Raw genomic sequence first — 16314 nt, 5'->3', positions numbered from 1 at the left:
ATAAAAAAATATAAGTCTAACATTTCTTAATGAATTATAATTACAACATATTCAAAGCTCATGAAAATCAATGAGAAGTAATTTTTCCTTATTAATCAAGTTGAGATTTGCTCATTGTATTTATATGATTAATATTAACTATATGATTGATATAAACTTGTATGGCTTTTAATTAAAGCAACTATAATTTTTTGATTTTTGGTCCATTTAACATTTTATTATATTACGATAACGAACAGGTTATTATTTTAATTATGTATAAACATTAATATAACTTTTTGATCTCTGATTTAATTAAACAGAAACGAAAAAATTCACGAGTAATAAATATTTCTATATTTGCAACACATTATCCAACCAAGATTCTGTCGTTTAGTTTTGTCCTTTTTGGCTGCGTAACCGCATACACATGCATTGTACGACATTATATCTCGTCTCGAATATTTCACCGACTCAAGTTTTGCTCGGAGTGTTTGCGAGCGAGACCCGGAAACCTCTTTCAAAGGATCAATAATTGGAGATGATTGCAGTACCCTTGAAACGCTATACTTTGCGAAACACTGGAGCATCATAAGCCAAACAGAAACAATGGTGATTGCCGTTGCAAAAGTGCAGTCAAGTGTGGCTTTCATCGATTCCATTTATATATTCCCCAATCGTGGAGTTTCCGAATATTCTGTAGCATACGTCTCGTTTTTCGCGTGCGACTGTCTCGTTTTAATTGCAAATTTTTGAGCAAAGATTTTGACGATACCAATCAGCTTTCAATGATAAAAATAAGCTAAAATAAATACATTACTATATGTATATAAAGTACATGCGCGTGATTGTTACATAACGAGATAAAAGAATGGATTTTATAAAATCCTTCTGACTGCACTCTAAGATATTCGGGAACAAATTTACACCGAAACTTTGTTGAAATTGTGAAGCCATTGATGGCCTAGATTTTCTAGATTGAATAATGTCTCCTGTGGCAAGATTTACGAGCACACGAACCGCGATTTCAGGCCACGGGATGACTAATCGGTCGGAGAAGTATCGCAAGAACAAATAATACGTTATTTGCTGCTCAATTTGTCATATGCAGAAGCAATCCTGCAGTAAAACTGGAGAAAAGCGTTTGTCCTTGAAGTGTGTCACTGCACTTCCCGTGCAAGGTCTAGAGCCGACTGATTAATAATTAAATCAAATAACGCAGCCGCGCTTCAGCAACGGACGGGGGCACCGTGGTCAAAGGCATCGATCCTCATTCTCGATTCTAGACCATGCCTGACGTGAGCACGAGATGGTAACGCTCTTCTTTCCTTCTGTCCCGAGACTGTTCCGTGACGATCTCTCGTTTGTCCTTATAACAAACGCGAACGATTAATCTTTGCTGAGTATTAAGGGTGTGCCAGATTTAGGAATCATTTCGAGCGTTACGAAAACGCGCGTATGCCTTTTCAATTAAATCCCTGCTGTAATTGCAATCGAGATACGTATCTCTGAAATCAAAATTTCAAAGGAGGCTCAATACGCTGAACGCGATTATTTCAAACAATTTTAATCCATTTTCGTTTTTACTTTTATTTCCTTTTGATATGGAGCGGTGAATAAAGGTTGAATCATTACAATAAGTAATGTCAGATTAGTAAATTAGATTCTGTGATTACAACAGAGAATTCATATTAAATATCGCAGCTTAACTTTCGAGAATTACTTTTCACTTTTTCTCTTTAAAGCACTCTTTACAATCTGAAAAGCGACTAAAACATACGAGAAATAGTGATTTAAAAAATTATTCATCCCCGTACTTTCTTTCGACAAACAGTTTTGTTGCATTTATTCGAACTCCTTTATTCATTTTTCTATAATTTAACGGCCTAATAAACACCGTTAAATCTTTAGTGCAGTAGAGCGTTTCGCTTAAATCTCATAATATTAATCCCGAAATCTTTTATTCTCTTTCTCTCATTTTATTTTTATAATTTTAAAAACTACAGGAGAGTGAAAGAGAGAGAGAGGAAGGTAATTTATGTTCGGATTCACAAGAAGCATGGTAACGATTTTTCCCGCGTGTTCATTCTTTCGAAAAACAGTCCTTGACCTACGGTATTTATATGTTGAAAATAGAAGTATGTACGCAAAACTTCACACTGTGTAGAATTTCAGTTAATCAACATAATCAAATAGATTATTGTCATTTATTCATAGTTATAATAGTAGAAGATTAATTTTTCATTGCTCTCGTATTAAGCTTCCTACGCTCATTACAACCTTTTTTATTTTTGCGTAATGTCGCTTATAGTGGACAGAATTTTAAAAAATAATTTGATTATCATAAAATTTTCGGTTTTAGGGGATTCTTAATTCCGAAGTAATATTATACAAGTCTCTAGGGTTGCGGTGTATTTAAATAATAATAAATGTAAAATTAATTAATAAGATATTGAGAGCTAAGAATAGACGCGTACAATTAACAGATGTATTTTATCACAAAAGAGATTTTACATTGAATTCGCAAGAAATTTCGCAAAATTCGCTTATTATATAAGATTTATACGAAGTACTAATTTTTAAACTGACTCAAATTCTGATTATAAATCCTGTGACACTGGATCCTTTCATGAGAATCTCTTTCGATATTTTCATACTACACATCAAACTCAAAGAGATACCAAGAATCTTCTAATACCGAGTTTCATTGAAAAACGTTATATATTTGTATTGCGGTCCACTCACGTTCTTGTTAAAAGTTTATGTTGAATTTTTTAATATATTTGAGTGTTAACATAATGTAATTATGTTATTTAAAGGTTTTATGTTAAATTGATATTCAACATTACAAAATGACACGATTTATGAGTAAGTGAATAAATAACGTAAAAATAAAGGGGTTAAAAGCATAAATTTTAAGATGAATGAATAAAATATGGGTTACTTTAACATATCATAAATGTTAATTTTACTGAAAAAAATATGCTTCCACGGTTGGTTTACAAACTGTGTCAATATTACCTTTTTGTATTTATTCTCATAATATTTGTGTAACGTTCTAGCATATATTCGTCTTGTGGTAAATTAAATCAAAAATTTGAGCGAAACATTTGGGATGTGCAATTTATGTTAAATTCAATACATTTTTTTCCAACAGTGTACGATATAATCAGATTTTTTTTATTAAATTTTACAATTCTGAAACCAGAATCAAATACTGCAGCAGCCCTAAAAATTTTTAAAAAGTAAGATTTTTCATAAGTTATTTTGTGAAAAAAACTTCAGTTCTCACAGAGAAAGTTAAAGAGATACATTAAAATACATTAAGTTTTACGATAATATCGATTATGTACATAAAAAAAATATTTTTAATCGATATACCTATAGATAAAATAGTAGCAATATTATAAAAAGAGCGAATAAAAAATGTAGGGTATAAATGTTAAATGAATACTTTATTCAATGTTATTCTCTCAATGGTTTTCTATTTGTTGAAAACAACATCTGTAAGCGCTGTATTCGAGATTGTTTGCATTGTAAAAATGAACTTACATACCAACAGCACTCAATGAAATTATGAGTGCAGTAAAGATATTTGTGATAAACGCATAAAACAATATTTACTCTTTGAAAGTATACAAATATTAGTTTTACAGTTTATCCTCGACATTTTAATTCTTAGCGTTTATGACTTAATGTAGAGGCATTAATTGCAAATTTTTACATTGCCAGTAATTAATCGATTCGCTCCAGTCAAATGCCAATTAGTTTTTGCTTTCTTTATATATGCGCACTTTTGTTTTATCCAAAAAGCAGGGTGTCCGTTCACGAACATTGTAACGCGCTACGAAATCGTGCAGAAAAAATGCTGCATTATTGGAGTTACAGCATGCCAAGCGCGCACGATTAATGTTAGCACAAGGGAAAGCGTAGATCGAGATAAAAGGAGCGAGTAATTCAGAGCAACGAAAGCACGTACGGAAGTGTTGCGGTCTTAACGAGGCCGAGTTGCATAAACGCGCTTATTAGCGGTTGCTTCTCGACATATTCGTGTAGTCGCGCGCCGCGACGAGGATACAGTTTCCCGACGCAAGCTCTTTTTTTTTTTCTCGCGAGGCATTCCTACTGTAATTGCGGTAGTCCACTATCCTCTCTCATGATACACTTACTGTTCCGTTTTCCACGAAAACTTTGTGGAAAAAGGAAACAGGACGGAGCAAAAGTACGGGGCATGTATTTCTATACGCGCGGTCGCATTTGTCGTCGACAAAAATCTCAGAAGGAAATGCGTGCCATATGCGATATTTGATTACTTCATGTCCTCGTCTACTTTTATTCTCAACCGTTCAATTAACCCTACGGAGCTGACACAAAATGCTATAACACAGTTGTTGACACTAAGTTAAGCCGTAATCACACTAGCGATTGCGCGATTGTGGTTGATGATTAAGGATTACTTCTCAACCAATCGGAGCAAAGTCATCGATTGCTTTGCTCCGATTGGTTGAGAAGTAATCCTTAATCATCAATCACAATCGCGCAATGACTAGTGTGATTACGGCTTTAGTGAGATCCAACTAATATATGTTGATTAAAAGATATTAATTTATTTTTCAAGGAACAAAAATGACATAACTCGTGTAAAAAGAATGCACTGTTTTTTTTTTTTCAACCGTCAGCTTCGAAGGGATCTGTTTTCTATAGCTGGATTAGTGAACACTCTTGCAACTGAAATAGGTATATATTTGATATTCGATGAATGAAGTTTTAGAAAAAAAGTTCTAGTACAGAGTTTAATATAGGAATAAAAAATGTACCTATAATTGTGAGTTGGGCCAATAGACCCACGTCAGCTCCGGAGAGTTAAGAATTGTATCGCTGTTAAACGACATAGCATATACGATATCAAAATTATATTCCGAGTCGATAATGTTATCGGAAACGTTATCGGAAATACCCCGAGATATACATATCAGGCGTTTATATGAAGAGGTAAAATTGCAGGAATCGAAATTCGTGGAATACGCGCAAGAGTGACGATAAAATCCGTCAACGATCTGTTGTGTTTCGAATACGTTGTTTATCGGCGAGCGAGTATTGCAGCAGAGGTCGACACTGCAAAGGAGATTACCGAAAGCTCACAGTATTTCTCGTAACCACGTCGGATTGTGACGTCGTGAACGGCAAATCGTTTCATTTATACATCCAAATAAGTAGGATGCGATAAAATAATTCGTACGATGTCGCCACAATCCGATTTTTATCTGTAATAATGTACCGAGAATCTTCAATCAATGAAACAGTCTGTAGACCAAAATGCCGAACGTTTTAGCGAAATGCGCGTGCTCTACGCCTCTACGCATGAGTAATGGTATCTATGTGTCTAAAAATGAGTAGGTAATAAATGAATGACTATATCTAGCTAAATAGCTAGTGACTAATCTCTCAACTAGATCTGGATTATTATCTTGGTATATACCTGGCTCAGGCTTCTAAAGCTACTTGTGCTGGCGCTGCGAGCCTGCAAACACAAGTACAGTATAGGTCACCAATTACCACGCCACTATATATAGTTGGAAAAGTATAGATAAAGATATGATATAACACTGACGACACTACGGTGTGTTGGTCGACGGTGCGCATAAGTGTGATTTGTACAGAAGGAATAGAAGTAATGTTTTATAAATGTCAGAACGGAACTCGCACTTGGTATGCAAATAACGTGTGCTGCAAGGAAAGTCTTTGTATACGTATTGCATGATAAAAATCTATTAAAAGCTAGAAGAATGACAAAGTTCAAGTTGCAATTGAGATTGACATTGACGATTCTTTCGAATAACATTGAAATACAACGAAAAAGTTGTAGCCGAAAAAGATTATAAAAAATTAAAAATTTCTTGAGATGATTTATTAACCCTTCTCTAAATGAATTTTTAAAATATCCCCAATAAAGTACCCAAACAACATAAAGTGTCCAAAATCGAGAGATAAGACGTTTTAGGCGTCTAAAAGACGTCTTATTGTCTCAATTTTGAACTTTATGTTGTCTGGGTAGGGTTAACAGCATCAGTCCCGATGCTGCTTTGTTCAAATCAAATATAAAATGTTCTAATCAATATAATAAAATAGATAAAAAGTAAATAATGGATGCATCCAGAACGACAACCGTTCACTGAGCGCTCAGTGAGCGGTTGTCACTCTGAGTGCACCCAGTATATATCACAAAATTTCTTTCTCTATTAAACAGCAGAATGTCAGAATCTGTTTTTTTTTTTTTATAGTTGAACTAAAGTAATATACACTTTTTGTATTTAGAATAAAATAGGTACCTGTTTGGTATAATTGGCAACAGCGAAAAAAAAGTTCTAGTGTGCAAGTCCAGTGCAACAATAACAAACAAACCTATTATACATATTGAAAAACTTTCCGGCTAAAAAAAGAGCATCATACAGTGATATAGTGATTTATATTCATTATCATTCACATATTGAAAATATTATACATGTAGCAGTGCTATTGTATAAGTTATGACAGCGTAGCGTGAGTTAAATAGCTGTGATCGCCCACGCTAGTGAATTGGTAATCTTTCACGAGAGATTACTTGTGTATATAATATTTATCAAAAATTCAATATGATATTTAAGTTAAAGCAAACCAAATTGTCAGCACACAAATTACTTTTATCAATCGATTACCCAGATGATCTTCGTTTGAAAATATTCACTTTCTTTAAGTTCTTTAGCGTAATCCGTTTGAAATGAACTCAAAAAGAATTTTTTTTAATATATAAATATATTATATATTCGTACAGATGCACGTTATCTTTAATAAAAGTAATATTTGATTTGCGTAAAAATCAAAGTATAATTTCTTACACAATGTTAAAAACTAGAAAAGAATTTCGGATTTGAAGAAGAGCTCACAATTGGTAACTTGAAAGTATAATATCTCTTGGGACTTTCAGAAATACTTTTAGAACAGAAACGGGAATTTATTTTGAGAATCAAAAAAGTAAGTCGAGAATCAATCAATCCAGAAAAAAATTCTTTTTGGAATCTCTGTGCTATCTATTTTTATGAATAATAAATCTAATGTCATTGGTCAAGCATATGTATAACGATAATAATAATAATTTCCTACAATTTCAAAATGGAAGAATATTGAGATTTGCATCTTTTATAATTAATGCTGTCCGCATGAGAATACAAATATAATTACATTTGCGAGCAACATTATATGATTTACTACCATTTTATACATTTACTATTGGACAAAATTTTCTCTAAAGCTTGACTTAATTGATGATCGGCTTCGCTCCCATCTATTGCAAGAAAAAAGAGACTATCAAATCGAAAAGCTGTCACGTCAGCGAGTCGTGACGGGTTTACCGAGCAAAGTGCGACGCATTGATCGAACCCCGCTTTTGTATTTCGACGGAACTGTTTCCTTTCTGACACACCCGGCCTGACCGTTTACGTCGCGTGTTACATTGAGACTGACTACTTGTTAACGTTGGGCCTACTTTACGTTCTCTTCACAATAGTGTCATTTCACTACAAACTTAAACGAGGGAGAATTCGACTCAATACCGCAAGACTTATCGCACTCGTTTAATAATTCTTCGTCGTAAAAGAGAGCTCTTTAGTTATTCTTGTATCTCTTATATTTCTGAATACTAAACCATGAAATGAATACACAAATATCGAGGTCATAATAATTTTCGAATTATAAATAATCAACTTTGATATCGTTGTTGCCGTTGTTGATATAATCCATTTACTTAAATCTAAAATTTTATTTCCTAATCTATCGAATAATTTATTATTCGTTATCGTAGTCCTGGTGATATCAATTTTTAACTTTTAATATCACTGTTGTACTTGTTATAATTTTACTTCTTTTTAATTCTTTCCCTTTTGCTTGTTTCTCATTATTTATTTAAGCAATAAATTAAAATATTCAATCAATTAATGCATTTTATAATGATATTCATTTGCTTAAATAATATTAATATATATATATATTTTTTCATAACATTCTAAAGTAAGTAATCATTTCATCTATGTAAAGTGTTTAAAAGGAAAAGTGGTGAGAAAAAATATTTCCTGAACTTTTAGAGATATTTATGAAAATCACTTTATGATCATTGGACATTTATCACTTTCTACCGGATTTATTCTGCCTGTGAAATACTTCTTTATATGTTCGCGTAAATTGAACAATCACAAATATAGAACGTATTTTCAAAATAAAATATTAATAGTAAGCTGTCTCAGTCCAGTTATTTTCAGGCACACACACACACACACGCGCGCGCGCATACATATATACAAAATAGATCTCTAAAATATTTTATTTATGTGTAATATCTTGAGTATTTAATTTGATATATATATATCTTACATACATATAGGTAATTGATACAATTTTCACAGATCTATTAAAAGGAAGTTTGTCACTGATATAATGTATAACTGCAGAGATACAATAAAAATTAAAGTTGAAATATTAACTGCGAAGATATATTTAAATTATAGCAACTTCAAAAATAATTAATATGTCAAGAAATGATTATTACACGCATGAAATAATTATTTATGACTAATTTAACCATTAATTTGCGTACTATTATAAGATATAATATATTACATATAAGGTAGATTCAAATATTATGTGTACACAATAATATATGATAATATTATACAATGAGAAATTGCAAATAATTGCTGTGCCATTATTGTAAAAAATACTTGAACATATAATAATTTTAACTATTTTATTGACATAATTTGTGAGTCCAAAAAGATTTAATTTAAAATTTTTAAATATTAAAATATCTTCATGTCATTACGATTTAAGAAGCTATCTATATTTATACATAATTTCTACATAATTTTCGTAGTACCTGTAAGAAAATTTTACTTATAAGGAAAACATTGCAATTGATCTTCACCGATTTTAATAAGTTTTAGATATATTGTAGGGCTTGAAAAAAATATTAGATCCATATCCTTTTTCGTGCTTCTCAAGGAAGTTTAGGAAGTGAAGCACTCTTCGAAAGAATCGGTTTTTTTCTTTCAAAGCAAATATCATCGAAACTATAAAAGATAGAAAAAATTTTTCATAATGAAGATTGAATGACTTCAAGAGTACTTTAGAACTATAATTAAAAAACTTTTTTTAATTATTTATTTGTAACAAAAATTATTTATTATAAAAAAATTTATTATAGTTGTGAAGTACTCTTAAAGCACTTCAATTTTTATTCTAGAAATTTGTTCCGTTTCTTATAGTTTCCACGATATTTGCTTCGAAAAAATAACCGATTTTTTTTTTAAGGAATGTTTCACCCCCTAAATTTCGAAATAAACAAAAAATATATAGGTCTGATACTTTTTCATGCTCCACAACATATCTGAAACTCATTAAAATCAATTAGGACCAGTTCCAACTGATCGGAATTAACTGTTTTCCATGTTAGTTATGTCAGTTTAACGTATAAAATAATAAATAATGAATTACACACACATAAAAAAAAATCAAAATATATCGAACTTTTCTGCGCTGATGTGTGCGTGTGCGTGCGCGCGCGCGCGCGTGTGTGTGAGTATGTGTGTGTACATATACAATAATTTTTACTTTCTAATTAAAATTAATTTTATTAAAATTGCGTGTGCAAAATTTTTAATTTATTAAAAATTTCTAAATATAAAAATTCACAAGGAAAGCAACAAGGAAAGCAATAGCTTGTATGTTCGTACTAGACTTAATTCGCAGTGCTAACTTAATTAATTTGTTTAATAAAAGATACACTTGATATCCATTTCTTTCATAATGTATTAGCGTTTCGTAATGAGAATTATTTACCAGTCATGGGTAATCGGTATTTGCTTACAATAATCAATGTGAATGTTTAACGAGGTCGTTAAACATTACTACCATTTACACAGCGACGCACGAGCTAGTAAATACCCCAACGTGAATTATTTCATAGTTATATCGTAGTGTTATCTAATAATTGTGTGATAGATAAAAGAAAATCTTATCACTCTCTATAATAGGAATAATTAGTAATTACAATATTTCACGCGACTGATTAATTCTTAAAATTAAGGAATTATGAGCGTTAAGGCGATTATTTTTGAAGATAGATATAACATAGTGAAGGGATATATCGAAACCCCATAGGTAATAGTAGTAATACACATTACAAGTTATAATTTCGTAATATTTATAAGCAGTGATTGTGTTTGAATAAAATGTAGATTTAAATATACCATGAATTTGCATTGCATTGCATTTCTCAATTAATTTAAATTTAATTTATAATAAATATAAGTACACACTTCACCGATTTTATTTACTACTTTTTAGATATATTGTAAAAAAAGGAGGGAGAAGAGAGAGAGAGAGAGAGAGAGAGAGAGAGAGAGAGAAGTTGTTCAGAACAATTCTTTGCAGAAATTAAATAGTGGGCTGCATTGATTAACAGATATAACAAATTAAAGTTTCACAATAAAGCTTATAAAGATATTAAAAAATTATGTCTTTTTATCATGCTGATGAATTTATGTATATATGAATTTACAATTTTCCACGCAAAGCGAAGTTCAACTTAAAACTAAACCCATATGTCTAATTTTTTGATAGTAGAGTTCCTTCGTAAGAGAAAGGGAGAGTGGAACATCGCCTTCACGCATATATAATACAATACTTTATAATACGAAGCGAGTTTCCACATATGTTTAGAACTTTCCATTGTACACATAGATTTAGACTGAACCTCGCTTTACGTGGAAAGTTGTAAACCCATGTGGAAAATCTGTCTTTGCGTTATAAAGTGTATGACGCGAAGGCTATGTTTTGCACTCCTTTTCGAAGAACTCTATAAAATAGGTTTGATTTGAACTTTGCTTTGTATGGAAAATATGTAAACCCCTATTAGGCCCTGCGCATAATGGAGGAAATATTACGAATAAGAATAAGTATTAAAATTTCAATCTGTTGAAATCTTAATATCATATTTATTCCTGTTCCTACTATTTGTTCTATAATGCGCAAGTCCTTACTCTCTCTCTATAATAAAAAGATAAATTAATATCTTTATACAAATCTTATTGTGATTATTTAATTTGTTATGTCTCCTAAATCAATGTTATCTTTTCTACTTCATTTTTCTTTTTGCGAATCATTCAAAACATCATATCTCTCTTATCATATTTAAAAAACAATAAAATCAGTGAGTTGTAACCTAAATTGTATATTATTTGCTTACCTTTGAGTTAATTTGCTTACCTCTGACGTAATACATAAATCGTAGTATTAAATAATAAAAAACCACGATATATCGATTGTTTATAAACAACAAATGCAATTTCGTAATTTATGTACTTAAAATATATTGTGTGTGCAATATTGAATTCTGATTACGTATTTTTGAATAGTTAATTATATCTTAATGAAGCATTAATTAAAGTTTATTGAATATCGTGCGGTTAGAATGAAATTGCATTATTTTCGAATTTTTCGATCATCAATGGAACATTGCATATATACTGAACGAACTGATTTGAATTCGAGCGGCATCGTAATGCATTTAAATAATAATTATAATCGCAAAATTAGTCCTGCATTTTAATATGTATCGATTGTGTAAAATAAACTTGTATTTATGTATCTCGATAATGTTTTAAAACTTTTTTTTATTCGCTAGATTCGTTAATTGTATTTATTCGTAAATATCAATACTATACTTTTTCGTGTTATAAACTTATTCTCTCATTATTTTGCAATGCTTTATTTTTCTGTTACTTGTAATTAATGTCGATAATGTCGTATAAAATGCCACGCAAATTTTCTAATGATTAATGTATGATCGTAATTAACTGTATTTGAACATGGAGGTATTGTGTACAACAATAAAAGGAAACGGATTTAGAGACATCAAATCGATGAACAATCGTGATAATTTTTTATTAATTAATTATTTACAGATTTTTAAAATGGCATTCAACATTATTAAGATCCAAGATGCTACGAGCATCAAAATTGTTAGATTGTTACTCTATTTAACTCGTGATAGTATTGGGATAGTTTATTAGAGTTTGCGTTGTAAGTCTGGAAAAAAAAATTTCGTTGCGCATTTAAGAATCTACATACGTAGTACCTATATAAATTCGCAAGCATTATATAGAAACACCCGAAATCTATTGTAGCTTGACCGTTATGGTATGTTCTCATCGATATTTCTTAGTTTAAATTTTCACGGTCCAATAAGATTGGATATTGTTAATTTTTTATTATTTTGTTTGTTATTTCTGTAACTATATTTATATTTGTCTTTGTGTATAAGAAAAGATAAAGTTAGTTTTACAGTAAAAATCACAATATCACCAGAACTACGAAAATCAATAACAAATATGAGATTAAAGTTTAGTAAGCTAATTGTTCTCGTGCTAAATTTTATTGATTATAAAAAAAATTATTGCAACCTCAATATTTTTATGTCAAAATATATTTTTATTAAAATTAATTAATCTCCAGAATATATATACGTTAAAGTAAAATATTATACGGCTGTTAGAAGTTACGGAGACATATGAACATAATAAGAATAAGAACATATACTCGCAGGACAACATTTTTTGCTTGGTTTGAAGATAATTTTTAACACACTAAAACATGAAATATTTCAACAAAACTTGGTATCCTAAGGTTTTGAGAGTCGCTCTTCACGGGCGTCGTCAGAATTGCATTTCAACCATGTGGAAATTAAATATAGCGGTCAGAACAAAAAAATGATGAAAATGATAGACATTTTGTTTAAAGGTGTTTTCGTATTATTAACAATTTTTCTAATTTTCGACAAGTAATGATATTTTTTCGTACCATGTAACATTTCGTTGCAAGTAGTTCGTCATCAGTCGCTTTTACGACTACTATTTGCAATAAAATGTGTTCGAGTATACCAAAAAGTTGAATTTTTCGTGAAAACGACAAAATTTCAATTTTCGGGAGTTGTTGGGTTGCCATGTTGGATCTGCGATCTTTGGAATGATTTCAAATTTTCACGCATTTCTAACACTCTATCAATTTGACGATTGAGATTTCAAATGGTGTATAAAATAAAAAAAGATATGAATATTAGCGATTTTTCGAGTTTTTTTATATTCCGCTATATTAGAGATTCGCCATTTTGAAAGCAGTGAATGTAAAAAATATAGACCTCAAAATCTCATAGATTTGTAGTTATATATTTAACAAGTTGCACTCAAATTTGATGCGATTGTACGAAAAAAAAAATTATTCAAGATTTTATCTCGGCTGCCATTTTGAATCCATGATGGATTTCAAAAATTTCACCGTAGTCTTAAAGTACAACTATTTTGACCACCGATGGCGTACTTGCCGAAAATTAGAAAAATTGTTATCAATTCGAAAACAACCTTTAAAAAAAATGTCTAACATATTTTCGTCATTTTTTTGTTCCGACCGCCATATTTAATTTCCACATAATCGACATGCAATTCTGACGACGCCATCGTGAAGAGCGACTGTCAAAACTTTAAAATATCAAGTTTTGTTGAAATATTTAATATTTTAATGTGTTAAAAATTATCTTGAAATTAAGCAAAAAATGTCCTGAGCGTTAATGGGTTAAGAAACAAGTTGTTTATTTAAGCACATTTGCGATAATATTACACCGTCCGCGTTACGGATTAACGAATAAAATATCAGACCAGAAAGTTTCGGTGATAATGTGCAGATGCTGTATGAAATAACGGAAACGTGAGTATCGGAAAAATGTCTCAAATGTTGACAGAACAAGTTATGCAATTTTGATAGAACTTTAGAACAATATGCAAATGTGTGTATGTGTGAAATCTTGGTCGATATCGTTGTACTATTATCATCAAAAACTCTTTCCTTCTCTTTCACTTCCATGATATGTACGTATTATATTAATCGCGCGCGCGCGCGCGCGCGTGTGTGTGTGTGTAAATTGTGAATTACACGTTTTATACTTTTTCTTCAGATTAACTTGCAATAAATTCATGCGACAGCGTCTTCGACTACTATTTGTCTTATATATACTGTCTATTTAGAAACGACGAATCGAGAAGCGTTAAAACTGTGATTTTATTCTTCGGGTTTCTTTATCAAGATTTTATCTCTAAAGATATAAATTCTTTGCATATCTACTATAGAAAGATTTCCATAGCTCTGTGTCATTTTTCGAATCTTTACGATGCTCAAATTCTATTCTTATATTATTTGTTGCATTTCCAATAAATTTTCATCGTAAATAAGGAAATTCTTAAACGTATACCTTTCAAAACTCTTATACGTATATCTATAAAGAAAAAATACTAATTATGTAACTGTACATTACTTTCTTAAAATTATTTCATACTTAATTCACCAAGAATTAAATCGTAACAAAGCCTGTAATAATTTAAGGATAGATTTAATATTTAATTTTTCTAGAAAATTATATCTAGTTTTTATTACAGTTTTTATAACTCAGAACGGCTTTGAATAATATATATACACAAATCTATCCTTTTAAGTTAATTTAATACACTGTGCAGAATTCTGAATGATCTTTTTATGTACAGTCGGTTAATGTGTTGTTAAAAAAGCATATACAATTGTTTTTTCCTGGTAATTAAAATCTGTATTTATCAGCTTTGTAATATCGGTTTTCAATTGGAATGCGGCGCGATATTTCAATCAATCCTGTGTCTCTAAAAAAAATCCGATACTCACTCTTAAAAAGCTCGGTATTCGCTACAAAGTTCGACAAAATAGAAATACGTAAGTTTCACTGTCTGTATCTCGCAACGATCGTTCCGCAAAATTAATTACCTTGATAAAAACGACTTGTTTATTTCACGTCTCGCGTGATCAGCTACCGCGTCGATAACATCATTGTGCCTAGTGTTTCTCTCACATGCTATCTGAAGAAACCATCGTCGTCGTGAGAAAGTCAGGCATATAACTCCACTAACAGCATAAGGACTTTGCGATAAAGGCTTAACGCAGCCGTAATCACACTAGTATAATTGCGCAATTGTGAATAGCGCGATTAGCGATTACTCTTCGACCAATCGGAGCAAAGCGCAGTCACTGATTGCTTTACTTTAACTGGTTGAAAAGTAATCACAATCGCTAATGTAATTACGGCTTTAATGGCCGTAATTACAGCTCAGCGTATCAATGCCCACTTGATTACCATTATACTCGCGCTCCCTTCCTTCTTTTTTGCAGGAGTCGTCTAGACCGTCTTTGTGCTCTTTTCGAAATGAGAAATGATCGCCGATTGCTCAGAAATCGATGATACGAATTAAATCGTGTTTCTTTCAGTGTGTACACGATATATATGTATATATACACAGAATAAGAACTGCTGCGACTTCCCATAAGAAGCTTCCTTTACGCGATGCGTTTCCGGATGGAATTTTGTCAGCCTCATAAATTTCTCGCCGCTCGATTATGGAGCGCGATACATGAATGCATATGAAACAGAATCAGTCTGACACACATGATCGTACTGTGATTTTACCTTGCTTCTGTTTCGCGGTGCGAAGTCCTCTTTGCTAGGTTTCCTGCGCTTGTCCTTGAGGATCATCCTTGCCGCGGCGAACGCCATCTTGTCTCGTCGGTGCACTCTTTTCCCAGTTAAATAAAGCGTAAATCCGTCGATTGGTTTAGCGACTAACGAGCTTCTTTCGAACACAATGTGACAGGAATCACCGATCCGACAGAGTATAACATGATAATATATCTTTTTATTGCTCTTATTGCTTGTCGATCGACGCGCCTGCGTGCGCGTGCTTATAGTTACGTATGCGTATCACAATATTTAAACGTATTTGCTCATTTCGCTTGTATACTTGTGCGCTCGTATGCATTTACCTGCATATATATATATATATATACGTATGGTAATTTATACGAAAGCTACCGACGCTATAGCGTCGTGATCACACTATATATTCGTTTTATCTGCAGACCCTTGTCGTTATCGTTTAACTACCGCCCCGTATCGTCATCGTCGTCGTTGTTCCCGTTCTCGTTCTCGCCACCGTCGTCGCAACCTTGTCTCTCGACCCCGATCTATTCCCTTTAACGTATCTCTATTCTCAGCAGCAGCTTCCGGTGTCTTTCGTTTAAACGGAGCGTTCAAATCGGATGTTCCTGGGACGACACGCGACGGACGCTGAACACTATCGATTACGTTTTAAGAGCTTGGACGAGGATACAACCAATGGTTGTGAACTGCATCGTCGTGTGAGCCAACGGTACTGCTTACTTCATCGCGACGGGCCGATC

The 16314-nt window shown here is 31.9% G+C and overlaps 1 protein-coding gene across 2 annotated transcripts in view; it reads right to left on the bottom strand.

Moving 5' to 3' along the window:
- The window catches only part of LOC108771790 (neo-calmodulin), a 35676-nt gene extending 20045 nt beyond the window's left edge, over nt 1–15631 (bottom strand). The window contains exons 1-2 of one of the 2 annotated variants that reach the window (XM_018537152.1): nt 15545–15631; nt 5459–5500 (exon numbers count right to left, since the gene is read on the bottom strand). In XM_018537152.1, the coding sequence (XP_018392654.1) occupies nt 5459–5500; nt 15545–15631 (129 nt within the window). The remainder of the gene's footprint in view (nt 1–5458; nt 5501–15544) is intronic. The other variant, XM_018537153.1, reaches the window with a different exon arrangement.
- Between the last annotated feature and the right edge of the window lie 683 nt (nt 15632–16314).

The sequence above is a fragment of the Cyphomyrmex costatus genome, unplaced genomic scaffold (genome assembly GCF_001594065.2).
Source record: "Cyphomyrmex costatus isolate MS0001 unplaced genomic scaffold, Ccosl1.0 scaffold165, whole genome shotgun sequence".
NCBI classification, from domain to species: Eukaryota; Metazoa; Arthropoda; class Insecta; order Hymenoptera; family Formicidae; genus Cyphomyrmex; species Cyphomyrmex costatus.
The sequence above is the reverse complement of the archived record's forward strand: the minus strand, read 5'-3'. Positions and strand labels throughout refer to the sequence as shown.